Source organism: Nomascus leucogenys, chromosome 1a, assembly GCF_006542625.1.
Source record: "Nomascus leucogenys isolate Asia chromosome 1a, Asia_NLE_v1, whole genome shotgun sequence".
In the NCBI taxonomy this organism is placed as follows: domain Eukaryota; kingdom Metazoa; phylum Chordata; class Mammalia; order Primates; family Hylobatidae; genus Nomascus; species Nomascus leucogenys.
The window spans coordinates 36,393,317-36,419,018 of NC_044381.1; the positions used below are offsets into that span (position 1 = coordinate 36,393,317).

A 25,702-nucleotide genomic window follows, 5' to 3' on the forward strand; every position below is an offset into this window, starting at 1 on the left:
GCACGGTTGGCTCACACCTGTAATCCTGGCACTTTGGGAGGCCAAGGCAGGAGATCATTTGAGGTCAGGCATTCAAGACTAGCCTGGCCAACATAGCGAAACCCTGTCTCTACCAAAAATAAAAAATCAGCTGGGCATGGTGGCACTTGCTTGTAGTCCCAGCTACTTGGGAGACTGAGGCAGGAGAATCATTTGAACCTGGGAGACAGAGGTTGCAGTAAACCAAGATCACACCATTGCACTCCAGCCTGGGCGACAGAGCAAGACTCTGTCTCAAAAAACAAACAAACAAAAAACAAAGGCCAACCTGACCCTTCTCGAGCCGATGTGTGTCCACATCACTCCGCTGCTCAGATGCCTCCCAGGACTCCGTGCTTGCCTGCAGATAAGGTTCTGCCTCTCATCAAAGCCCTCTGTGCTCTGTCCTAGCCAACTGTTTGGAACCTCAGAGCCTTCCATAGCACATATCTGTTCTCGCCACACAAATTCCCCTTCTAGAAAGGCAGGGTATGGGCTAGTCTGGCGTTTTGGAAGTCTCTTCCAGTTCTAGGGGTTTGTTCAGCCTGGACAAGAACATACTCAAGGAATGGGTCCTCTGTCTTCAAATATCCAAGGAGGTGGCCTGCGACAGAGGGCCCAGATGTGTCTGTAGGTCCCCAAAGGACAACGCCAGGACCAGAAGTGGGAAGTGAGGGGAAGCAGGGGCCACCTGGAGGCCACACTGGGCTCGAAGTAGGAAACATTTCCTCCGAATGCACAAGGTGTGAAAGTAGGATGAACTAACTCGGGAGGAAGTGAGCTCCCTGTTTACTGTTTATTGTACAGTAAACCCTCCACAGGCTCATCTGGGTGCTCATAAGGAGAGGAGTGATGAAGGATGCTCTGCCCTAAATCATGGGAATGTGCTGTGCATTTTAGAAGTGCTGCCATTCCTAGGGTCAAGAAATGCTCCTCTCATCTCTCCCTCTGCTCAATCCCAGCCTCCTTCGGGCGGTCCCCGGTCCCACATCTCACCCTCTCCAGTCAGGACATGGTTCACCTATCCATTTGTCCATCTCTCTATTGGGTCCAGCCCTGCACCCTGGGCAGGGTGAGTAGACTCCATGCCCTCAGCCTCACCCCTCTTGCTCAGTCTCCTCTCTTGCCCTGTACTGCAGCCTACTGTCCCCGCTGGCTGCTTCAGCCTCCTGCCACTTAAAACCTACCTGTGGCCCTGCCTTTCTGACTTGAGATTCCTCCCCTCTACCTGGCCTGGTCAAAGTCTCCCTCTCTTTAAGGCCCAATTTAAAGTCGTCCTCCTCCAGGGAGCCTTCTCTGGTTCATCCCCCAGGTCTCTTGTGTGCCTCTCCTCTGAGCCCAAAGTATATTCCATCCTGCCTCCTCCATAAGGCAAGTGGCTTCTATAGCCCAGGATTGTGAGTACCACATCTCTGCCATCACCTGCATGCTGCATGCAGTCTGGCACATAGTAGGTCCTCAGTGAAAGGCCTGTATAATGATGATGATAACCATGGTGTGAGGACAGCAAGAGCAGACCAGGCCGTAAGAGGAAACATTCCCAGTCCTGGCTCTGCTGTCCTTAGTACATGATTGTCAACCTCTCTGAGCCCCAGCCTCTGCACCTGTAAATGGGGAATTCCTGTACTACGTCCTGGAGTGGTTGGGAGGTAAATCAAATATTATGAGCAGCGCAGCTGGCACTGGGCCTGGCACATATATGACTCCCTAGTTTATGGTTTCTAAAGAAAAGCTTTTTTTTTTTTTCTTCAAGACAGGATCTTACTCTGTTGCCCAGGCTGGAGTGCAGTGGCACGATCATGGCTCACTGTAGGCTGGACCTCCCAGGCTCAAGTGATACTCCTGCCTCAGCCTCCCCAGTAGCTGGGACCACAGGTGTGCATCCCTACACCGGACTAATTTTTGTAATTTTTGTAGAAATGGGGCCTGTTGCCCAGGGTGCTCTTGAACTCCTGGCCTCAGGTAATCTGCCTTGGACTCCCAAAGTGCTGGAATTACAGACATGAGCCACTGGGCCCAGCCAAAAAGCATTTAAAAACCTATTTCTTATAGACATGGGAACATGTCTGATCCAGCTGCCTGCATTCACCAGTAGGAAAACAATCAAGCCACTAGTTCATTCATGGAAGGCATGCCTGGAGCCACTGCTGTGTAGGAAAGGATGGGAGTCCCCCTGCAGAACAGTTTGTACCCCGCCCATTGAGTATATCCCCTGGCCCCTGAAACATACCGAGCAACAGTGAAACTGGGTAATGGTAATGAGCTGTGATGAGCTTCTCCTGGCTAACGTACTGAGCACTTAGCAAGTACCGGGCGCTGTCTTCAGTGCTTTACTGTGAATGAGGTGCTACTATCGTTATCATTTCGTAGACAAGGAAACTGAGGCATAGAGAACTGAGGTCACTTGCCCAAGGTTGCACCGTGGTAAGGGATGTGGCGGGGATTCCACCCCTGGAAGCCAGAGTCTGCCTGTCCGCTTCACCTCTGCTCCGCTGTGTGTCCTCCCTCTGCCCGTCCCACCACCCCTGCCTCCCAGTCTCCACCCTGAGCTGTTGGGATGCTCATTTGAGGTCGTGACTATGATGCTATTGTAGGAACAGCTGCTCCTTTGAGTGCTGAGGGTCGTGACAGTGGCCTCACAACCTCTCCCTTTCTGGCAATGGAGGTCAGCCCTAGAGCGTCCCCAATCTGGTCCCCCACCCGCCTGACTCCTCCTGGGTCCTTCTGTCCTGTCTTCCCCCTCTGCCCCAGGGCAGCCCCTTGGAGACTTGGAGGTGGTGCCTCCCCAGGCAGAGCGGCCCAAGCCAGGGTTCTGTGGGGTCTGCGAGGGGAGCAGGTGTGTCTCCCCTGATTTAGAGCTTGTACACCCCATCCATCAGAAGCCTGTTTCTGGCTGAGTGCTGGCCTAATGGGCAGAAGGTGGAAATGGCCTCCTGATGATAAATGTCCCTGACAGGCTTTTAGCAGCTCAGTCAATAGCCCACCAGGCTGGCTAATGTCTGCTCCTGCCTGTGGTCCTCAGCGTAAAACCCTTTTAGAAGCAGAGCAATCTGTCAGCCCAGGGCAGGGCAGGGGAGGTGGGGCGAAGGGGAGGGGTGGGCTGGGCTGGGGTGGGCTGGGGTGTGAGCGGGCGGCCTTCCCTCATCAGCTGAGAAGGAAGAGAAGCTGTCTAGGGCTAGGCCCTCTGAGCCACGCCCAACCCTAAGGCGCCTTCCCTGAGTCTGTGGGAGGCGGGAGGTGTGTGTCTGAATGGGGCCCCTCGGCACTTTGCCTCCCGTCAGCCCGAGGGCAGCCTGACTATCGGCTCTTCTGGCTTTTCTTGAAAAACTGCACCGCAGAAATTGGGGCATGGCCCTGGGCCAGAGTCTAGAGATAAAGGCCCTGAGAGCAATCAGTGCCCCACAGCCAAAGACACAGTACTGCTCATGGCCTTCGACCCAGGAAATGATCCAAGAGAAAGGAAAGGCTGTGTGCAGGAAGGAGGCCAGGGCACGGACTCACAGAGCACTGGTGCTCCCTCAGAGCACAGGAAGTACAGCACCAGGCTCACACTTGGGGAACCAGAGGCCTGGGCTCAAGCCCAGCTCTTCCCCTCACCTTTGCAGTGACCCTGGGCAAGTCCCTACTCCAAGCTGGGTTTCCCCAAGTCTGAGGTCCGAGAGAGGGTGCTGGGATCCATTCGCGATGCCTGCCGCAGGTGCAGGATAAGACAGTGCAGCTGTGGGCTCCATTCCTGGTCTCTAGAGCCCTTCAAGAGCTACAGTTTTATAACAAGTTTTTGGCTAATCCTGGATGGACCCATTTTTTCAGAAAATCTGTACTTTTGTTTTTAGACACCTTTTTCTTTTTTTTTTTTTTTTTTTTTTTGAGACGGAGTCTCGCTCTGTCGCCCAGGCTGGAGTGCAGTGGCGCGATCTCGGCTCACTGCAAGCTCCGCCTCCCGGGTTCACGCCATTCTCCTGCCTCAGACTCTCCGAGTAGCTGGGACTACAGGCGCCCGCCACCACGCCCGGCTAATTTTTTTTTTTTGTATTTTTAGTAGAGACGGGGTTTCACCGTGGTCTCTATCTCCTGACCTCGTGATCTGCCCGCCTCGGCCTCCCAAAGTGCTGGGATTACAAGCGTGAGCCACTGCGCCCGGCTTTTAAACACCTTTTTCAATTGCAAAACTTACATAGCTAAAAAATAAGACAAAGATATTAAAGCCAGCCATTTATTCCACCATCTAGATATAACCATGATTAACATTTTGGCTCATTCATGTTAGTTTTTTTTTCTCAGTTTTGACATACAAATATACATACATATACATATAATAATAGCTTCTGTTACTGAGCACTTACGGTAACACCTGACTGTTGGGCTCTTCATGCATAGTATCTTATTTAACTCTCAACAATCCTGCAAGGAAGAAATGATTATTCATTCACATTTTACAGATGAGGAAAAAGGGGCTTGCAAAATGTGAGCAGGTACACAACATGCTCAGGTTTTAATTTTCGAAAACTCACCTTGAGGACAGTGTACAGGATGTCCTGGAGGCTAAGCAAGAGGTCATTGGGAGCTGGGCACAGTGGCTCAAGCCTATTATTCCAGCACTTTGGGAGGCCAAGGTGGGCAGATCACCTGAGGTCAGGAGTTCAGGACCAGCCTGGCCAACATGGCAAAACCCTGTCTCTACTAAAAAATACAAAAATTAGCTGGGTGTGGTGGCACGCACCTGTAATCCCAGCTACTCAGGAGGCTGAGGCAGGGAGAATTGCTTGAACCTGGGAGGTGGAGGTTGCAGTGAGCTGAGATCGCACCACTGCACCCCAGCCTGAGAAACAAGACCAGAGTCCATGTCAAAAAAAAAAGGTCAGCTGCTTAAGCGTTGGTCCCATGGAGACCTGGGCCAGGGCCTGTGAGTGCAGTGTCCCTCTAAGACCCTAGCTCCAGGTACCGCCCTGCCAGGACAGGGCAGGAAGCATGCACCTCTCTCCCCTGTCCTGCTGTGGAAGAGGCAGAGACCACTTGAAAGAAAGAAAACTTTCACCTACCTCCATGCACATCACTAACAAAGGACACAAGTCCACATTCTTTCCTTTTTTTTGGTTCTCTTTCTGCCTCTGAATGTGTAGGTGTGTGTATAATTTTTTGTTTTCAGAACTGTTTGAGGGTAAGTTACATCCATCTTAGCCCTTCATCCCTAAATACTGTTTCCTAAAAATACAAATATTCTCTTACATTACTGCAGTACATTATCAACTTCTATAAGTTTAATGTGATAATACTTTAATCTCCCGTTCTTGTTCAGATTTGTTAAATAATGTCCTTTATAGCGTTGTCCCCTCCAGTAGGGGATCCAGTCTAGGGGGAGGTGTCTGATCACTTTTTCCTGAGGGGAGAGAGCTGGATTAGCCAGGGTATTTCCAGAGGGAGGCACAGGACCACCTCCTCTGTTTGCAGAGCTACTAAAATGCATGCATAGGCCAGGCATGGTGGCCCATGCCTGTAATCCCTCACTTTAGGAGGGCAAGGTAGGAAGATTGTTTGAGCCCAGGAGTTCGAGACCAGCCTGGGCAACATAGCAAGACCCCCTCTCTACAAATAATTTTAAAAATTAGCTGAGCTTGGTGGCACATGCCTGTAGTTCTAGCTTGGAACCTGGGAGGGTGAGGTGGGAAGATTGTCTTACCCCGAGTTCGAGGCTACAGTGAATCATGGTTGCACCACTGCACTCCAGCCTGGGCAACAGAGTGAGACCCTGTCTCTTAAAAAAAAAAAAATGTACAGTGATCTCTACACAGATGGGGAGGTGATGGAAGAAGAGAAGGTTGGGTGTTCCCTGAGTCCACCCTGTTCTTGAAAGTCCCTCTAGAAAAAATCCCAAGACTATTGATGCTGCAAAGTCAAGGACTATGTTGAGTGTTCACCTTGCAATCAGCCCCTCCAACAGTACCTGTCCCCTGGGCACCTTGGGTATATTTGTGGGATGGATGGGTGTTGGCCAGTTTTCTTCTCAGCTGTCTCTTTCACTTAGATATAAAAATGGCTAGGGGAGCATTCTGGTGGGTGGCTTAAGAACCTGGGACTAGGTGGTGGATGTGGGAGGCTGAGGGCCTGGGTCCTGGTCCCTGTTCTGCCAGGGCCATGCAATGTGATGTGCAAAATGAGCAGATTGGTCACTGCCAATCCAAGGTTCTGTGACTGAACTGGTGTGGTTTCTCTATGACCCCAAGAAATCCAAGTCTGTTGGTGGAGTTGGAAATAGCTTCAGGGCTGCGTGGCATGGACTGGGGGACCTGTATGTCCCTCCCAGCACCTATACAGGAATTCTCATTAGGAAAGGGGAAAACGAGGGAAATGCCCTTTCTATGTAATTGAGATAGAATTCACATACCAGAAAATTCACGGTGTTCTGTTTTTTGTTTGAGACAGGGTCCCATTCTGTTGCCCAGGCTGGAGTGCAGTGGCACAATCATAGCTCACTGCAGCCTCGACCTCCCAGGCTCAAGCAATCCTCCCGCCTCAGCCTCCCAAGTAGCTGGGACTACAGGTGTGCGACACCATGCCTGGCTATTTATTTATTTATTTATTTATTTATTTATTGTTTATTTATTTATTTATTTTTGAGACGTAGTCTCACTCTATTGCCCAGGCTGGAATGCAGTGGCACGATCTCAGCTCACCGCAGCCTGAGCTCACTCTCAGGTTCGAGTGATTCTCCTGCCTCAGCCTCCCAAGTAGCTTGGATTACAGGATGTGCCACCACGCCCAGCTAATTTTGTATTTTTAGTAGAGACGGGGTTTCACCATATTGACCAGGCTGGTCTCAAACTCCTGACATCAGGTGATCCACCCATCTTGGCCTCCCAAAGTGCTGGGATTACAGCCGTGAGCCACCACGCCAGGCCTAATTTTTTTATTTTTTGTAGAGATGGGGTTTTGTCATATTGCCATGTTGGAAAATTCACCATTTTAAGGTGTATAGTTCAGTGGATCTTAGTATATTCACAAGGTTGTGAATATACTGTGAATAAACTGTCACCACTACCTAATTTCAAAATCATTTTATCACTCCAAAAAGACACCCCTCACCCATTAGCAGTCACCCCCTATTGCCCCTTCTCCCAAGCCTGAGGCAACCGGAATCTGCCTTCTGTCTCCATGAATGTATTGTTCTGCATTTTTCATATGCATTACTTAGGGTTCTAGATACCAGGTACCAGGGGGATGCGTTAATGTGCTCAGGCAATGAAACCACATCTGGAATATCATCTAAGTGGAATCACACAATGTGTGGCCTTTTGTGCCTGGCCTCTTCTAATGTTTTCGAGGTTCATCCATGCAGTAGCAGGGACCAGTACTTCATTCCTCTTTTTGGGGACAGTAGTATTCTGATGCATGAACATACTGCATTTTGTATGTCCATTCTTCACTTGATGGGCATTTGGGTTGTTTCCACTTTTTGATATTATGAAGAATATTGTTGTGAACATTGGTGAACCAGTTTCTTTTCTTTTTTTTTGAGACATAGTTTCACTCTTATCACCCAGGCTGGAGTGCAATGGTGCAATCACAGCTCACTGCAACCTCCGCCTCCCAGATTCAAGTGACTCTTCTACCTCAGCCTCCCGAGTAGCTGGGATTACAGGTGCACGCTACCACGCCCGGCTAATTTTTGTATTTTTAGTGGAGACAGGGTTTCACCATGTTGGTCAGGCTGGTCTCGAACTCCTGACCTCAGGTGATCCACTCACCTTGGCCTCCCAAAGTGCTGGGATTGGGTGAACCAGTTTCTTGTAGACTTATCTTTTCATTCTCTGTGGGGATAGGCCTAGGAGTGGAATTGCTGGGTCATGTGGGAACCGTTTAACCTTTTGAGGAACTGCCAGACTATTTTCCAAAAGAGCTGCACCATTTTACATGCCTGCCAGCAGTGTGTGAGGGGAAATGCCCTTTTATTGAACATCTGCCATGTGCTAGGCACTGTGCCATACCGCCTCTCCCATGATCCTCACACCAACCTGTGAAATACCTGTGATTGCTCCCTTTTACTGAGGAGGACACCAGAGCTCAGAGAAGTGAAGTAACTCCCCCAGGATCACACAGGGAAAAAGAAGTAAGGCCTAGATTTACACCCAGCTCTGTCCCTTATATGTTTTCCTGTTGACTGGTTGCTGACTGACTACACGACTGTCCAGACGCTAATGTGGAATCCACCTCCTCCCTAACCCTCCTGGGCACTGTCTTGCAGACAGGGAAGTTGGACCCCCGCTACCCAAAGGTCTGCGGGCACAGAGGCAACGTTTTGGATGTCAAGTGGAACCCTTTTGATGATTTTGAGATCGCCTCCTGTTCTGAAGATGCCACAGTGAGTGTCAGCCCCTGAGGGGCTTCCCCTTCCTGAAGAGTGGGATTGGGGTGGTTGGGGTGGAACGGTACCTGTTCTTGGCTCTGGTGCCCCTGACTCCATCGCGGAGGTGAGGTCACTGTGTGGGGAGGTGTTAAGTTAGGTAGAGGAGGAGACATTCTTGGTGCTATAGGACTAGTGGCACCACCCCTTCTCCCTATGGGCCTTAGTTCCCCACCTATAAAATGGGCATAGTAGTTCCACCCAGCTAATAAAGCCCAGTGAAAATGTATATTCCGATGGGAAATCCCATCCTTTGGGGGGCTACAAAAGGCTATGAGGGGCATTTTTATGGTGATCAGAAAAGATGTTCCACTTAATCCCACAGTGAGGAAGCGAGCTGTAAAAGGCTGTGAGGGCCTTGGATGAATGTGGACACTAAAACCATTCCAGCAGCTTCAGTCTCACCCACTTTTTTGAGCCTGTGTTCTGTACCAGGGTTATCATCCCTGCCCCAATAATGTTCAGTGTTACTTATTTATAATTCATTTTGTACCCACTTCTGAAATATGGTGGATATGGCTTAAGACAAGAGCCACAGATATGCCAGGTTCAGTGGCTCACACCTGTAATCCCAGCACTTTGGGAGGCTGAGGTGGGAGAATCACTTGAGGCCAGGAGTTGGAGACCAACCTAGGCAACATAGTGAAACCCTGTCTCTACTAAAAAATTAAAAAACACAGGTATGAGCAGATGATTAAAATAAAGATAAAAGTTATTGTCACCATTTATTGTAAGCCCACTGTATTCCTAACTGTCATCACACTTATCATTTCACAGTCTCCCCAGCAACCCCACAAGGTAGGATATTTTTCTGATGGAGAAGCTGAGGATCAGAGAGGTACAGCAATTTGCCTAATGTTACACAGCCTGTGGGAGGCAGAGCCAGACTTCAGACTGAGGCCTGTCTGATTCCACAGCCCATTCTCTTTCCAATGTGCTGTGACACATCTTTAAAGAGAAGCAGCCACAGATGGAGAAAGTGAGGAAATACTAGAAATGACGGCTAAGGAGGGTTGCAGCAGCTAAGCTCCTAGTTTAGCTAAGAGCTACCTGGCAGCCAAGGCAAAATGGGCAATAGAATGTATTGCAAAACCTACAGTTAAATCAAAAGAAGCAGACCAGTTCATCTGGAAAGGAAGGCAGAAAATTCAAAGAGGATTTGTGTCAGTTTCCATATAGCAGATGCTGAGGAATGTAAAGGACAGTGTTTGCCTAGGTGATTTCACCAAAGGAACAGTCAGGTCCTGTGAGAATTGGCCCTGTCTCCAGGGAGTATAGGGCCTCTGGCAGGATATCAAATATCTGAAACTGTCCCCACTTTTGTAATACCTGCCTTTTTAGGACTGCTTTGAAGGCTCCCATCAAGATCTTTATTAAATCTCTTGCTAGCCTCATTGCCTGCCACTGCCCCTTCCCCGATGCCCCAGGCCAGGACATGACTGTTGGGAGACTGAAGAAGGAAGGGGCTTATCTCCCCGAAGCTATGCCCATAGTGAATTTATGGAGTGAATTCATTCCTGTTCCTCCCTTCCTTCAGGGCCTGGAGGGCACGGTTGCTCCTCTAGCAGTGGGGAGTCTTCTCTGCTTCAGTGTTGCGGGTGGTACCTGCATCTTCCAAACACACCTGTTCAGAGTGTGTCTTCCTCCTGGGGTTCTATGCAGTGAGAGCCCTCATCAGACCGAAGTATCTGGAGCCTGTCACTACTCTCTTGGGGTTGGCTTCCTGGTTTTAAATCCAAGGTGACCAGGAAATAAATACTTGCTGAATTGAAAGCAAAGTCATCTACCCGAAAAACCTGTATACCTCTAAGGGAAACAGTGCATACAATCAACTAGGGGCCAGAGAACCTTGCAGGACCAATAAGGAAGATCAAGTCAGCAGCATCCCAGGCTCACCTTGTACTCCATTTGTATACCTCCGTGACAGGGAGCTTACTCTCTACCATGGCAGCCCCCTCCATCTTCAGACAACACTACTCTGGAAGGAAGTCCCAGCGCCTCTTCTCAGGCCCTCACCATGAAATACAGGCCTATGACCCCATCCAGCCCAGCCTCCTGACCTTCAGAGTTTCCTCTTGCAGGCCATCCAGGTTGCACCTCCAAAGCAAGAAGTTTGTCCCTGCCCTGCTGCAGAGACCTCGCCGGCTCCCTAGTGCCCTGATGATGCAGCCTAAACCCTTCATCCTGGCATTTGAGGCTCTACCCTGGGCCTTTGGGACAAGAAGGTTGTAGAACACTGTACTTTGGGGGATATCCTAGCTTAGGAGACAGGCCTGAAACCCAGCCACCTGCCCACCACCTCAGGCCAGCAGGATGACAAAGATCTCTCAAGGGCAGATTTGGAGGCCTAGACTCATCCCTGCTCAGCGCTGGCCCCTGCCCGGGCTGGAGGAGCTTGGGGAAGCCGCTGTCCATCTGAGGACCGTCAGCTGCGCCTCCACTGCCCCTCAGTGCCCATAGCCACTGAGTGGGAGGTGGCTATGGAGAGAGCTCTCTTGGTCCTTCCGCTGGTCACTGCCAGATCTGTGGCTTAGGCTGGTGATGGTGCCAAGGTGCCCTGGCTAATGCTGCCTTGGGCCATGTCTCCCCTGCCAGATTAAGATCTGGAGCATCCCCAAGCAGCTGCTGACCAGGAACCTCACGGCCTGCAGGAAGGAACTCGTGGGCCACGCGCGCAGAGTGGGCCTGGTGGAGTGGCACCCCACGGCCGCCAACATCCTCTTCAGTGCTGGCTATGACTACAAGGTGAGTCTGGGTATTCTTTCTCTGGGGCAGCCCCAACAATTTCCCACAAACTGGAATACAACGGAAATGTATTCTGTCACAATTCTGGAGACCAGAAATTGAAAATCAAGGTGTTGGGAGAGCCAGCTCCCTCCAGATGCCCTAGGGAAGAATCCTTCCGTGCCTCTCCCAGCTTCTGGTGGCTCCAGGCATCCTTGGCTATAGCTGTGTCACTCCAGGCTGTTTCTGTCTTCACACGGCCTTCTCTCTGTGTACCTGTCTTCCTTATAGGAAGAGGAGAGCAACTATCATTGGATTTAGGGCCCACCTAATCCATTATGATCTCATCTTAACTAATTTCAGCAGCGAAGACCCCATTTCCAAATAAGGTCACATTCTGAGGTTCCAGGTCACATTCTGAGTTTTGGGGGGACCCTGTTCAACTCATTACAGCCTGCCCGGAGAGGATGGGATGGCACTGCCCAGGAAATCGTTCCCCCCACCCTGCTCCACTGACAACCAAGCATGCAGGCGGTAGGCCCTGTAGATTGGGACCCACAGTACAGGAGACCTCAGTTCTATTCCGACTCAGTCTCTGACCTGCACTATAGCCTGGGAAAGTGCCTTGACTTCTCTAGGCCTCAGTTTCCCAATCTGTACACAAATGGAATTGGTGGCACCATAGCTATGGCCTTTCATTTCTTTCCTTTTGACACTATAGGGGTTTACAGAGACACCTCGGGACCCTCTGTGATGGATAAAAGGGAGGTGGGGGCCGACATGGTGGCTTACACCTGTAATCCCAACAGTTTGAGAGGCTGAAGTGGGAGGATCATTTGAGCCCAAGGGTTTGAGACCAGCCAACATAGTGAGACCCTGTCTCTACAGAAAAAAGAAAAAATTAGCCAGGTGTGGTAGCATGTGTCGAGTAGTCCCAGCTACTCAGGAGGCTGAGGTGGGAGGATCACTTGAGCCCAGGAGGTTGATGCTACAGTGAGCCATGATCATGCCACTGTACTGCAGCCTGGGCAATCCTGTCTCAAAAATAAATAACTAAAATGGTTGCGGGGAGCACTGAGGGAACCTGGGCCCTCGCTCTTCCGATCCGCAGCGCTTTCTCATCTGTTTGTATGGGGTGTCTGCAGAGCTGCTGCGTGTGTTTGTGCTGGTTGTTCTATACCCAACTTCAGGGGGCACTAGTCACATCCTAGTCTATAGGAATGGATTGCCCTGGAGCTCTGCATGCACAGCCTGTGCAGCTAAACATACAGCCCCGTTGATCTGTGGGAGGTGCAAACTGCTGCTAATAACTGAAACTGCCTGGATTAGCTGGTTCCCTGGGGTCCTCCCAGCATGGATGTTTTGTTGCTCAGAGGCAGGTGGCGTTTTCCTTTCACCACTAAACATCCTGGCCCTGGGATTCCCCCTCCTGCCACAAGCAGCTTCAGCCTGCACATCATCCTCCCACCGAGGCTTCTTGGCCAGGCTGCCAGCTGCGCCACCCTTCCAGGGATACTGTGTTTCAATGCATCCTGGCCAGCATGTGACTATGGGGCCCAGGGGCGGGGTGGCCCCTGTGCTCAGAGCTGGCTCTCTGCCATGCAGGTGATGATCTGGAACCTGGATACAAAGGAGTCTCTCATCACAAGCCCCATGAGTACGATTAGCTGTCACCAAGATGTGATCCTCTCCATGTCCTTCAACACCAACGGCAGCCTGCTGGCCACCACCTGCAAAGACCGAAAGATTCGGGTTATTGACCCCCGAGCAGGGACTGTCCTCCAGGTCAGTGCTGGGCCAGGGGCTGGCTCAGGCTCAGAGGAGCAAGGGGCAGAGTGGGGATAGGGAGAGACTTCAGAGAACAGGACAGTGATGCTGTCAGCGTCTGGGCCGCGCCTTCACAGGCAGCGTCCCCGTCTGTCCTCTCGGGATTGCTGGAAGGTGGGATATGTCCTTTCCATTTTGCAGATGAGAAAACTGAGGCCCATAAGAGATGAAATGACTCTCCCCCATGGAGAGCTGGGATCTGAACCTGGTCTGACTCCAAAGCTTGTTGGCGTGCCTCAGCTCTGGCCAGGGGATCAGGGGAGCTGACGATACCACTGTTTAGCCACTGTGCAGCCTTGGGCAAGCACTTCCTGCTCTGAGCCTCTGTTTTCTCATTTGCAACAATGGGCTGTTAGTCCTTCCTCTCCGAGGATTAGATAAGACAGGCCAGGTGACAGTGCCCGCCCCTGTAGGGATGCCCGATACTCTTTCAGCAAGAACAGGGAGCTGGGCAGAAGTTTGCTTCTGTTCCTGCTCAGAAAAATAACTCTTAACAAAGATAGTGAGGAAAGACTCCATGTGGATGAGAGGGATCCAGGTGGTGCCCCTGGGAAGAATCTCCAGGCAAAGCTGGGATGAGAAAGGGAGGCCTCCCAGGTGGAGTGGCGGCATAAGCAAAGCAGGGAGGCCAGAAACCCCACCTGCCGCCTGATCCTCCAGCATCTCTCCAATACCGACTGCACATGTCCCTCCAGGAGGCCAGCTACAAAGGGCACCGGGCCAGCAAGGTGCTGTTTCTGGGGAACCTGAAGAAGCTGATGTCCACGGGCACATCCCGATGGAACAACCGGCAGGTGGCCCTGTGGGACCAGGTGAGGGCTGCACCCCGCCCCTCACCATTACCACTCAGCTGAGAGCCAGTGTCATTCATTAATGCATGCATTCATTCAGACACCCATTTATGACTCACACATTTAGCGTAGACTGCCAGGTGCTCGGCATCCGGGGATGAATAGCAGGGAGATGCCGACAGCCCCGGGCGAGCCCAGACCCTGTGTATCTTGCCACCCAAGGAGGAAGATGGATCAGGACCCAGGGGAGGCCGTTGGCTAGAGGAGGGGAGGTAGCTGAGTCTGGGACCAGGACTAGGAGGAAGGGAGAAGGAGAGGGCCATCTGGGCAGAGGGTGCACCTGGAGCAAATGAGGTACTAATGGGTATGGGGAGAAGGAGCATTCATCGGGACAGCTGTGGGTGGAGCTGGGTAGGGTGAGGGCCAAGCTGGCAGTAGTGTTTTGAGGGAGCATTTGACAGAGTTTCAAAGACTGGACAAACCACACTTTCTCTCTGAGCCTCCTTCTTCATCTATTAAAATAAATTTTAAAAAACAGGTAGGGGAAGATTGGAATGAGATCGGGTGTGTCAAAAGTGATTTGTTATGGCCAGGCATGGTGGTACATGTGTGTAATCCCAGCACTTCGGAAGGCCATGGCGGGAGGATCGCTTGAGGCCATGAATTCAAGACCAGCCTGAGCTACACAGCAAGACTCCCAACTCTGCAAAAAATCAGCTGGGTACAGTGGTGCATGTCTATAATCCCAGCTACTTGGGAGACTGAGGCGAGAGGATTGCTTGAGCCCAAGAGTTTGAGGCTGCAGTGAGCTATGATCGCACCACTACACTCCAGCCTGGTTGACAGTTAGACCTTGTCTCAAAAAAAAAAAAAAAAAGTGATTTGTTAAGGGCAGAAAGCTGACAAAATAGGTGGCGGCAGCATTTTATGCCTTTAAGATGTCATCTCCACTAGAGAGTAGCCCACACATTGGAACCCAAGAACCAGGGACATCTTCCCCCAGCACACACATAGAAGAAAATCACACTTTTTCTCTGACACACACACTGTCACCCAGAGCACCATGGCAGGAATTCTTATCTCCGGGAGCACCACTGAGGGCCCCTAGGAGTGACCCAGGCCTTCCCTGCCTCCCCTTCCCCTGCAGGATAACCTCTCTGTGCCTCTGATGGAGGAGGACCTGGACGGCTCCTCGGGTGTGCTGTTTCCCTTCTATGACGCAGACACCAGCATGCTCTACGTGGTGGGGAAGGTCGGCTTGGCACGGGAGGGAGGTGACCGCCTGGACCCCTGAGACGGGGCAGACAGCAACCTGGGGCCGTTGGGAGCACAGGGCAGGGACGGGCAGGCCTTGCTGGCCACTGTTCCCCTGTGAGAAGGAACCCCTCCCACCTTCCTGGCTCCCTAGGAATACCTGGAGCCAGGGCTCTGGCTGGACACCTTGACCTTGTCTCTTCCCAACTCCAGGCCCAGATATGGGGGGACCATTGGTGTTTCTCAGCAGGGGCACCTGCTTAACTGGGGGCAGAACAGGTCTCCACTGGGTAGGACTATCCCATATCTGGCAGCCCTGGCCCCTGCCCACCAATGCCAAGAACAGCATCTCTCCCCCTCCATCCAAGTCATTATGACAACCAGAAATGTCCCCCATGGTAAGACCTTCTGGATGACCTCTGAGGTCACCCCAGTTCTGACTTTTGCTACTGCTCTCAGATAGGAGCGGGATTTGGACTTGTCTTCCCAGAGCTTCTGTCTTAGAGGAACAAGGGTGGGCTATGGGTCATGGTGGGGGAGGATTGAATATTAAAATAAGGGCCCAGGCCCAGCGCAGTGGCTCATGCCTATAATTCCAGCACTTTGGGAGGCCAAGGTGGAAGAATCACTTGAGCCCAGGAGTTCAAGGCCAGCCTGGGCAGCATAGTGAGACCCCATGTCTACGAAAATAAAAAAATAAAAAATTAGCCAGGTGTGGTGGCACACACCTGTGGTCCCATCTACTTGGGAGGCTGAGGTGGGAAGATGGCTTGAGCCCAGGAAGTTGCAATGAGCTGTGATTGCACTACTGCTCTCCAGCCTGGGCAATAAAGTGAGACCCTGTCTCAAAAAAAATAAGATAAAATATAAAATAAAATGAAGATCCCCTCATCACCCTCCTGCCTTTGTGACAGGGCCCCCAGTTTCCTGGTGTTCCCTTGAGTGAGATGGGTTTGCCGATCATCAAAAAAAGCCAGGTTTTTGCTGCATGGCTGGGTTGCTGATGAGCTGATCAGCTCCAGCTCTGAATCTCACCCTCCACTTCCTCCTCCTCCTCCTTAGGGAGATGGCAACATCCGCTACTACGAGGTGAGTGCCGACAAGCCTCACCTGAGCTACCTGACTGAGTACCGCTCCTATAACCCACAGAAGGGGATCGGTGAGTGAGGGACACTGAAGCTCACGCCTGTAATCCCAGCACTTTGGGAGGCCGAGGTGGGAGAATCAGGGTCAGGGCTTCAGTGCGAGGTCTGGGGAGACAGGGGTGAGTCAGATGGGAGGAGAGACAGCATAGCAACACTCTGACTTGGTGGGGGCTGTACTTGACGTGTGCAACAGCACAAAGGAGGAAGTCAGGGAAGGCTTCTCAGAGGAGGCAACATTGGAGGAACTGAAAGAGGAAGCAGAGCCCAGCAGGGGAGAGAGGGATATGTTCTAGGTCAAGGTTAAGCAGTTACCACAAGAGCAGAGATGGAAAGGGCTGACCTAAAAGAGCCTCTAGGAAGCAGTCCTCAGTTCCTTTCTAAGTGTGTCTGAGGATTAAAAACACAGCTATATTTCTGTAATCTACAAGAAACCCACTTTAAACATAAAGACATGGCTAGATTAAAAGTAAAGGACTGGAGAAAGATGCACTGTGCTAACCTTACTCAAAAGGAATCTGGAGTAGTTTGATTAAGATCATTTGGGTCACAGGAGCTGTGGGGATGGAGATGGGGAACCTTAAGCAGAGCAAACTGCCTATAAAAGTTCAGCTAATCCAGCACTTTGGGAGGCTGAGGCTGGAGGATCACTTGAGCCTAGGAATTCGAGCCTAGCCTGGGCAACAAAGTGAGACTCCTGTCTCTACAAATAAATAAAAAAATTGAGGTGCATACCTGTGGTCCCAGCTACTTGGGAGGCTAACGCAGGAGGATCGCTTGAACCCAGGAGTGTGAGACTGTGGTGAGCTATGATTGTGCCACTGCACTCCAGCCTGGGCAACAGAGTGAGACCTTTTCTCAAAAAGAAAAAAAAGTTTAGCTAAAATAATTTAAATCTTTGAAGGTGAAGAGTCTGATTAATTCAACTCCATTTCCCAACATAGGGCCCAGCCCAGTGTAGGTATTTGTCCTTGAGCTGTTTTCTGGGAGGAGACTGGCCTCTGTTCAGGTCCAGGTGTGCAGCCTTGCTTTGGCCCTCACACTGTGGCCCCAGCCTAGCCAGAACCTCTTGGCCCTCCCTGTCTGCCTGCAGGTGTCATGCCAAAGAGAGGACTCGACGTATCCTCCTGCGAGATCTTCCGCTTCTACAAGCTGATCACAACCAAAAGCCTCATCGAGCCCATCTCCATGATTGTGCCCCGGCGGGTAAGGGTGGTGGGGACCGCGTGGGAGGGAGGTGGGGAACCTGTCCTGGAGAAGACAGACCCAGGGCTGTCGGGCACCAGAGCCTGGAGCCCACATTCATGGGGCAGCCACAGAGCGGCCTTTCTCACAGCCAGTGTGACATCAGTGGGCGTCAGGAGTCCTGGGTCTCGGTCCACCTCTGTTCTTGAGCTGCTGCATGACCTCGGGCAAGTCCCTTTGTTCTCTGGGCCTCAGTTTCCTCAATTCAGCAGGGGTTGGGGAGAGCCTGGACTCCCAGCTCTAAGGGCCCTTCCCATCTGAGCAGCCTACACTACCACTCTCCTCACTGTCTGGATTTCTCCTGCAGTCAGAATCCTACCAAGAGGACATATACCCTCCAACAGCAGGGGCCCAGCCCTCCCTGACGGCCCAGGAGTGGCTCAGCGGGATGAATCGAGGTGAGGAAGGCAGAGAAGAGGCCCAGGCAAATGTGGCGGGAACGTGGTGTGCCCAGTGGCCCCAAGCAATTGAGAAGAGTTGGGCCTGGATTTTTCTTCTCTCATAACCTCAGAAGCCATGCCCTTGACCTTCAGTCCCCAGTGGGTAGCATGGTCACATACAGGTCCGGAAAGTCAGGGGGCTTGACCCAAGAGCTCAGGAAACTCCAACTCAAGGGACTTTGCCTCATGGAAAGCTTCTTTACACTCTGGGGCTATGCGGGGTGCCTGGACCACCTCAGCCAGACTCCCTGTCCCTGTTCCCCACCCCTACCTCTGCAATTTTTTTTTTTTTTTTTTTTTGAGACAGAGTCTCTCTTTGTTGCCCAGCCTGGAATGCAGTGGTACAATCTCAGCTCACTGCAACCTCCACCCCACTCCCGGGTTCAAGTGATTCTCATTCCTCAGCCTCCTGAGTAGCTGGGACTACAGGCACGTGCCACCATGCCCAGCTAATTTTTTGTATTTTTAGTAGAGATGGGGGTTTTGCCATGTTGGCCAGGCTGGTCTCAAACTCTTGACCTCAAGTGATCCACCTGCCTCGGCCTCCCGAAGTGCTGGGATTACAGGCTCGAGCCACTGGGCCTGGCCTTTTGCAATTCTTCTTGACCCAAGAAGCCCTCCAGGCAGCAACCCCCACCCAGGTCCCTCTGCCCATTCTGCCTGTCCTGAGCCACTCTCCCGCTCCTGCCAACACGAGGGCCAGCCCAGCAGAAGCAGCCACCCCAGCTGCTCCCTCTCCCTTCCACCCCAACAAACTTCCTTCACCCCCACCCCAGTGGCTGAGCGGGCCTCCTGGTGTACTGGAAGAGCCTCTGCCTTGGGGGGCAGCGGACCAGTGCCAAGTCCTAGTTTTGGATAACCTTAAGTAGGTTTTGCTCCCTGGGCCTCAGTTTCCTCATCTGTAGCCGTGATGCCAGCCTCCCCTGCTTGTTGGAGGTGGTGAGAGAACTAATGAACTTGGTAGATGGTGGGGTGCAGTGTGAGTGGGACTGTCCTTACAAAGCAAGGGCAAGGTCTCACATGAGCTTGAAGTGTTTGGGGGCTGCTTCAGTGCATGCACCGTGCTATTCCTACAAACCAAGCTTCACTTTGAGGGTGGCACACGTGGGTATTTGTATCTGTTAGCCCTGCTCTGTGGGTTTGGGCCTGTCCACAGGTAGCTGTATTTCCCACACATGTTGCATGGGTCTGCATGGCTCTGAGTGTCTCTGCATGCCTGCTTGTGTCATTGGTGCCCCATATGCCCATCTGCCCATGGGCACCCAGTCCTCACACAGCTCTGCTTCCCTTCCAGACCCAATCCTGGTATCCCTTAGGCCTGGCTCTGAGCTGCTGAGACCCCACCCACTGCCTGCAGAGCGACCTGTCTTCAATTCCATGGCCCTAGCCTCACCCCGGCTATTGAACCAGACAGAAAACCTGGCTGCAGAAGATGGCTGGAGGTCTTCCTCCCTGTTGGAGGAGAAGACGCCAAGGTGGGCAGCAGAACACAGGCTGGAGGAGAAGAAATCCTGGCTGACAAATGGCTTTGACGTTTTCGAATGCCCCCCACCAAAGACAGAGAACGAGGTGTGAAGGAGGACGGGGTGGGCCTTTCACATGGGGCAGCTGGGATGGAGGGGGACAGATCCAGGCTGAGAAGAAGGGAGAAAATGAGGCATGAGAAGAATAACCAGCTGTATGGTCTGGCCTAGTCGCTTGACTCATTTTGTTAATTCATTCAACAAACAGGCAGTGAGCTCCATCTTATGAGAAAATGATGGGCATACATAAAGATGGTGGGAGGCCGGGTACAGTGGCTCACGCCTGTAATCCCAGCACTTTGGGAGGCCAAGGCGGGCAGATCACGAGGTCAGGAGTTCAAGACCAGCCTGGCCAACATAGTGAAACCCCATCTCTACTAAAAATACAAAAATTAGCTGGGTGTGGTGGCGTGCACCTGTAGTCCCAGCTACTTAAGAGGTTGAGGCAGGAGAATGGCTTGAAACCGGGAGGTGGAGGTTGCAGTGAGCCAAGATCACACCACTGCACTCCAGCCTGGGCAACAGAGCAAGACTCCATCTTAAAAAAAAAAAAAAAAAAAAAAAAGATGGTGGGGACCAGGTGCACTGGCTCACACCTGTAATCCCAGCACTTTAGTAGGCCGAGGCGGGTAGATCCCTTGAGGCCAGAAGTTTGAGACCAGCCTGGCCAACATGGCGAAACCCTGTCTCTACTAAAAATACAAAAATTAGCTGGGTATGGGGGCACGTGCCTGTAGTCCCAGCTACTCTGGAGGATGAGGCAGGAGAATCGCTTGAACCCAGGAGGCAGAGGCTGCAGTGAGCCAGGATCACACCACTGCACTCCAGCCTGGGCAACAGAGTAAGACTCCATCTCAAAAAAAAAAAAGATGGTGAGAAACCATCTGTAAAATGAAGAGGGTTTGACCTGGTGGGTATCAAAATCTTTCCAGTTCTGACATTATAGGACTTTCTGTGCTTTCAAAGTCCACATGTGTTTAGTGCCTACTGTGTGGCAGATCCTGGGGTAGGCACTTTGATACAGCATGTGATTCAATTCTCTCAACAGCCCTGGAAGTCAGTCTGTAGTGGCTAAGAACACAGACGCTGGCATCTCACAGATGGATTCTGATCCTGGCTCTGCTGAGTACTAATTTAGGGTCTCAGACCCAGAGACTGAAATGTCTCTAGGCTTCCATTTCCACAATGGTACAGTGGGGACACTAGCACTGCCACCCTTATAGGGGTGTCACAACGTTCCAGTAAGATAACGAGGCCCTTAGGGCATCACTCAATATCTAACACCCATTCTGCACAGAGGGCAGTTTTCTGACCCCATTTCCCAGAGGCAGGAATGGAAGCTCAGAGTGGGTAAGTAACTTGCCCAAGGTCACACAGTTCAGTGGTGGCGAAAACACCAATCCCCAGACTTCAGAACCAGGCATCCTTTCCTCTGTTTCATGGAGGATCTATGGAGGCAAAATACATCTGAAATATTCCAGTCTTCTTGAATTTCATTTGTTGGGTGAAGTAAACAAGGTGTTTGTAAAAGATCTATACAGTGACAGCCCCATCAGGCCTCAGCCATGTTAATGTGACCGCCTCCACCTTTCTGAGTCAAAGAGGGGTAGTGGTTTAGCTTTCAGCTGATGTCCTGACACCCTGGTGATCCTGCCTTCCCATCTTTCTTCCCCAGTTGCTGCAGATGTTCTACCGACAACAGGAGGAGATCCGAAGGCTCCGGGAGCTGTTGACCCAGCGAGAGGTCCAGGCCAAACAGTTGGAACTGGAGATCAAAAACTTGCGGATGGGCTCAGAGCAGCTCTGAGCAGAGACCTCTGCCCTCCTCACCCTCAGGGACACCACTCGGCTCTGTGGGGAGGTTTAGAACCAAACCACAAGTCCCCCCAAGAACAACCACTATTTCTATATTTTTTACCAGAAAACAAAACTCTCCATCGCTGAAAGAGATTCCAGTGGGACATGGTGCCGTTTTTCTATTTGCCTTCTTGCAGCAACAGTTTCTGAATTGACTTTGTTTTCAGATAATGCCTTCTGTTGAATTCTGTTATTAAGGGCCTATGATGAGCTGTAACTTCTCAAGAGGAAAGAACACAGTAGAAAACTAGGGCTGGAAGGACCTAGGTTGACCTGTCTGTGATTTTCAAACTGTGGTCCAGAGAATAGGGGAAGACTGGGCCAGACGCAGTGGCTCATGCCTGTAATCCCAGCACTTTGGGAGGCCGAGGTGGGCGGATTGCTTGAGGTCAGGAGTTTGAAACCAGCCTCGTCAGCCGCGGTGGCTCACGCCTGTAATTCCAGCACGTTGGGAGGCTGAGGCGGGTGGATCACGACGTCAGCAGTTCGAGACCAGCCTGATCAACATGGTGAAACCCCATCTACACTAAAAATACAAAAAAAATTAGCCGGGCGTGGTGGCAGGTGCCTGTAATTCCAGTGACTTGGGAGGCTGAGGCAGGAGAATTGCTTGAAACCAGAAGGCAGGGGTTGCGGTGAGCCGAGATTGTGCCACTGCACTCTAGCCTGGGCAATAAGAGCAAAAGTCCGTCTCAAAAAAAAAAAAAAAAGAAAGAAAGAAACCAGCCTGGCCAACATGGTGAAACCCCGTCTCTACTAAAAATACAAAAATCCGGCCGGGGTGGTAGCTCACGCCTATAATCCCAGCACTTTGGGAGGCCGAGCTGGGTGGATCTTCTGAGGTCAGGAGTTCAAGACCAGCCTGGCCAACATGGTGAAACCCCGTCTCTACTAAAAATACAAAAATTAACCAGGCGTGGTGGTGCGTGCCTGTAATCTCAGCTACTTGGGAGGCTGAGGCAGGAGAATCACTTGAGCCTGGGAGGCGGAGGTTGCAGTGAACCAAGATCACGCCACTTCACTCCAGCCTCGGTGACAGAGTGAGACTCCATCTCAAAAAAAAAAAAAAAAAAATTAGCCAGCCATGGTGGTGAGCGTCTGTAATCCCAGCTATTCAGGAGGCTGAAATAGGAGAAATTGCTTGAACCTGGGAGGTGGAGGGTGCAGTGAGCTGAGATTGCGGACTGTACTACAGCCTGGGTGACAGAGCGAGACTCCGTCTCCAAAAAAAAAAAAAAAAAAAAAAAAAAGAGAGAGAATAGAGGGGAAGACTAAGCAAGAAGGCTGTGTCTCCCTTCCCCACACTGTGTTCCAATCAGACAGCTCCCTTCTATTTTATATGTTGGGCTACTATGAAAAACAATTCTGCTAGTAAAAAAAATTTTTTTAGACATTTGAAAACTAGTGATTTGACCCAAGTTCCTCGTTTTACAGGTGGGGAAACTAAGGCCTAGAGAGAGGCAAGTGATATTTGTTTCATGGCAGGGCTGGGCTGAGATCCTGCTTTTCTGGGTCTGTCTTTTTGCTGTTTTGGGTCTGATGCAGTTCTCAGCCCTGGAGTAGAAATCTGTTGCTTTTGGCCTCAGCTGTGCCCCAGCTTACTCAGTGACCTCTTGCAAGTCCTGCCCTCTCTGGTCTGTTTCTTCATCTGAATAAGGGGTACCCTGGAACAAGCTGCTCTCTGCAGGATCTGCCACCTGAAACCTTCACCTAAGGGAAAACTACCTGTGGGGTGATCTGGGTTTGCTGCAGAAACTAACAGACACTGGCAAGGGGCCAGGTGCATTCAACCCAATTCTACAACACAAGCAGGAGGTCAAAACCCAACCTTTCCAACCAGAATCGGACTGATGTGGGTAGATGCTGTCCCTTATGGAGGGACGCACACTTCAGAGCTGTGCCCATGACTGCTGACTGCCACCACCAAGGCCCTCAGGTACACAGCCCGCCTCCTGCAGGATGACATGGGCAGATTTCAGCCCTAGTTAACAGAAGAGTCCCCCAGGAGGTAGGGGGCCCCCATCACTGGAGACATGCCAGCAGAGCCTCTGGCCACCTAACCAGGAGGTCTTCTGAAATGACTATATGAGGTAAAGAAGTAGGACCAGATGGTCCCAAAGTTCCCTTCTAGCCTGAAAGCTTTTCTTTGTCCCTCCTTAGTGAATCTGTGTTCCGAGCCCTACTCTAAAGTTCAGTGGTCAATACAATAGTCCATCAAGAGACTGGGAATGATTAGAAGTGAAATTGGTCCCTCCTTACCAAGGAGGGGCAGATGATCATTGCACAGGGCGATTCGATTCTGGAGCTGAGGTGGAGACTGCAGGAGGCCACCTATCCTGGTAGGTTTCAACCCAAGCTGTGTACATTAGAATCCCTTTGGGAGCGTGCAGGAAATACAGATGCCCAGGCCACATTCCAGACCAACTGAAGCTGAATCTCCAGAGTAGGGCCTGTATGTTCATATAAGCTCCACAGGTGATCTGCAGTACAGTGAGGATGGAAGACTGCATGTGTACCTATTTGCAATAAAGATGAAGAGGACAGCAAGCTCCAGACAGGAGCTGGGACTCAACCCAGATCTCTTAAGTCCTGGCTGGTGGCTTATTAAAAGTCCAGAAGTGTTGTCCCAAGCCCTCCCTCAACATCTCTGGGAACCGCAGCTGCAGCACAATGGGGGTTCAGTGCCCCTGTTTGCCCCTTCCCCAGCTGTGGTTTATTCTGCTTGTCTGTCTGCACAGGCCAGATGCTCATGTTCCTTGTCTTATTCTCCATTTACTCAGTCACTGGGGCTCACTCCCGTATGATGCACTAGCCAAGATTGCCTTAGTGTGCTCCAGAACAGAAGGCCAAATCCCAGGCATTGTCAGGGCAGGAGAGCTCTACAGGATAGGCTTACCTTTCCCACCTGTGTGGCTAGCACTTCACAGTTTACAAACTCCTCCCACCTCCACTCAGTGACACATGCTATTCTAACACAGGTCAGGCAGGCATTACAGTCCCCAAGTTCAGAATCAAAGACCTAGCCTCAGAGAAATGAAGAAACATCATGCCAAGGTCACTGACTGCCAAGCGGTAGAGGTGGAGTCGCATTCAGAGAGCTTCCCGGTATGCCTCTGCACAGCGCCATTCCTTGGCCAGCCCCCTCCACCCCAAGGGACCCAGACTGCACACTTACAAACAGGACACAGGTGTCTTTGAACAAACTTTTTTTTATTATTATTTTTACATCTAGAATAAATTATTTAAATTATTTCACAGCAAGGGAGAGGGATAGGTAATTTTTATCAGATATTTTTTTAAACCATCTGTTTTTTAAATTACGTTTTTGTTTATGTTCTTGAGCTGATGTAATGGAACTTGCCTAGCACATTCAGGTCCCAGCCAGTTGGCAGAGCATGCCCTCATCTCCTTATTCCATACCCTGGGCGTCCCCTTTCTGTTGACTCAGGAACTTTCTGAGAATGAGGACAGCACTAGGAGATGAGCTTTGGCGGGTATCCACCTTAACGCTACAATAATTGTGCTTCCTGGAACAAAACTTGAGATTGTATCATAGAGGGAAACAGGAAGTCAGAAATCAAATCTATGCTTTTAATTGAAACCGTGCCTGAAACAGTTTGAATGATTGTTTTAATGTTGTTTCTGAAATTCCTTGTACCTTTGTGAAAAATAATAATAATAAATAAAAGTGAAAATAAATAGATGTGGAATGTGCAATGGAAATAATATAACAAAATAATAAACATCTGGCCACTTTACTACAAGGAGCTTTCCTTTTCTTGATTCGTTCCACAAATACCAATTAACTGTCTACTGTTGGAGTCAGACACCAAGCTGGAAAACAGGCAGAACAGACAGTCTTTGCCCTCTCCAGTTTTCAGTCATGGCTGGGGGAATGGGGAGGGCCAGGATAGGGAAAGTGTAGGCTGTTCTGGAAGGAGAAGCAGGGAAGGCTTCCTGGAGGAAAAGATAGTAAGGTAGAAACCTGCAGGATAAGTTGGAATACTCAGGGCAAAGGGCATTTGGGAAGAAGAATGTTCCAAGCAGGGTAAAGTGCACGTCCCCCAGTCTTGAAAAAGCACAGTGTGGAGCATAGGCAGGGCGGGGACCAAGGATCTTAAGAAAGAGCTAAGGGCTTTACAAGTGGGAGTCGAGACTTGAGCCTGGGGGGCAATTGGAATTTGGGGTGGCGGTGTGTGTGTGAAAGTTGTCAGTACCAAAAGAGTCACTTACGTCAAAACCAAACTGAATGGTGCTCCTGTAGTCCCAGCGACTCCAGAGAATGAGGTGGGAAGATCACTTGAGCCCAAGAGTTAGAGGCTGCAGTGAGCTATGATCGCACTATTGCACTCCAGCCTGGGCAACAGAGCCAGACCCTGTCTCAAACAAACTAAATGGTGCTGGGAGACCATGAAGTGGGGGACCCTCATCGACGATTTGGCTGGTAACAGGAACTATTATTGCAAGAGATTCCACCAAACTG

General features: G+C 51.0%; 1 protein-coding gene across 2 annotated transcripts in view; it reads left to right on the forward strand.

The window, feature by feature from the left end:
- CORO2A (coronin 2A) overlaps positions 1–24,983 on the forward strand; it is a 72,567-nt gene extending 47,584 nt beyond the window's left edge. The window contains exons 3-12 of one of the 2 annotated variants that reach the window (XM_003260545.4): positions 8,258–8,374; positions 11,012–11,161; positions 12,746–12,925; positions 13,663–13,779; positions 14,906–15,010; positions 16,075–16,171; positions 17,248–17,360; positions 17,707–17,797; positions 19,134–19,408; positions 21,038–24,983. In XM_003260545.4, coding sequence (XP_003260593.1) covers positions 8,258–8,374; positions 11,012–11,161; positions 12,746–12,925; positions 13,663–13,779; positions 14,906–15,010; positions 16,075–16,171; positions 17,248–17,360; positions 17,707–17,797; positions 19,134–19,408; positions 21,038–21,169 — 1,377 coding nt within the window. In that variant the 3' untranslated portion in view covers positions 21,170–24,983. The remainder of the gene's footprint in view (positions 1–8,257; positions 8,375–11,011; positions 11,162–12,745; positions 12,926–13,662; positions 13,780–14,905; positions 15,011–16,074; positions 16,172–17,247; positions 17,361–17,706; positions 17,798–19,133; positions 19,409–21,037) is intronic. The other variant, XM_030795564.1, reaches the window with a different exon arrangement.
- The last annotated feature ends 719 nt before the right edge of the window (positions 24,984–25,702 follow it).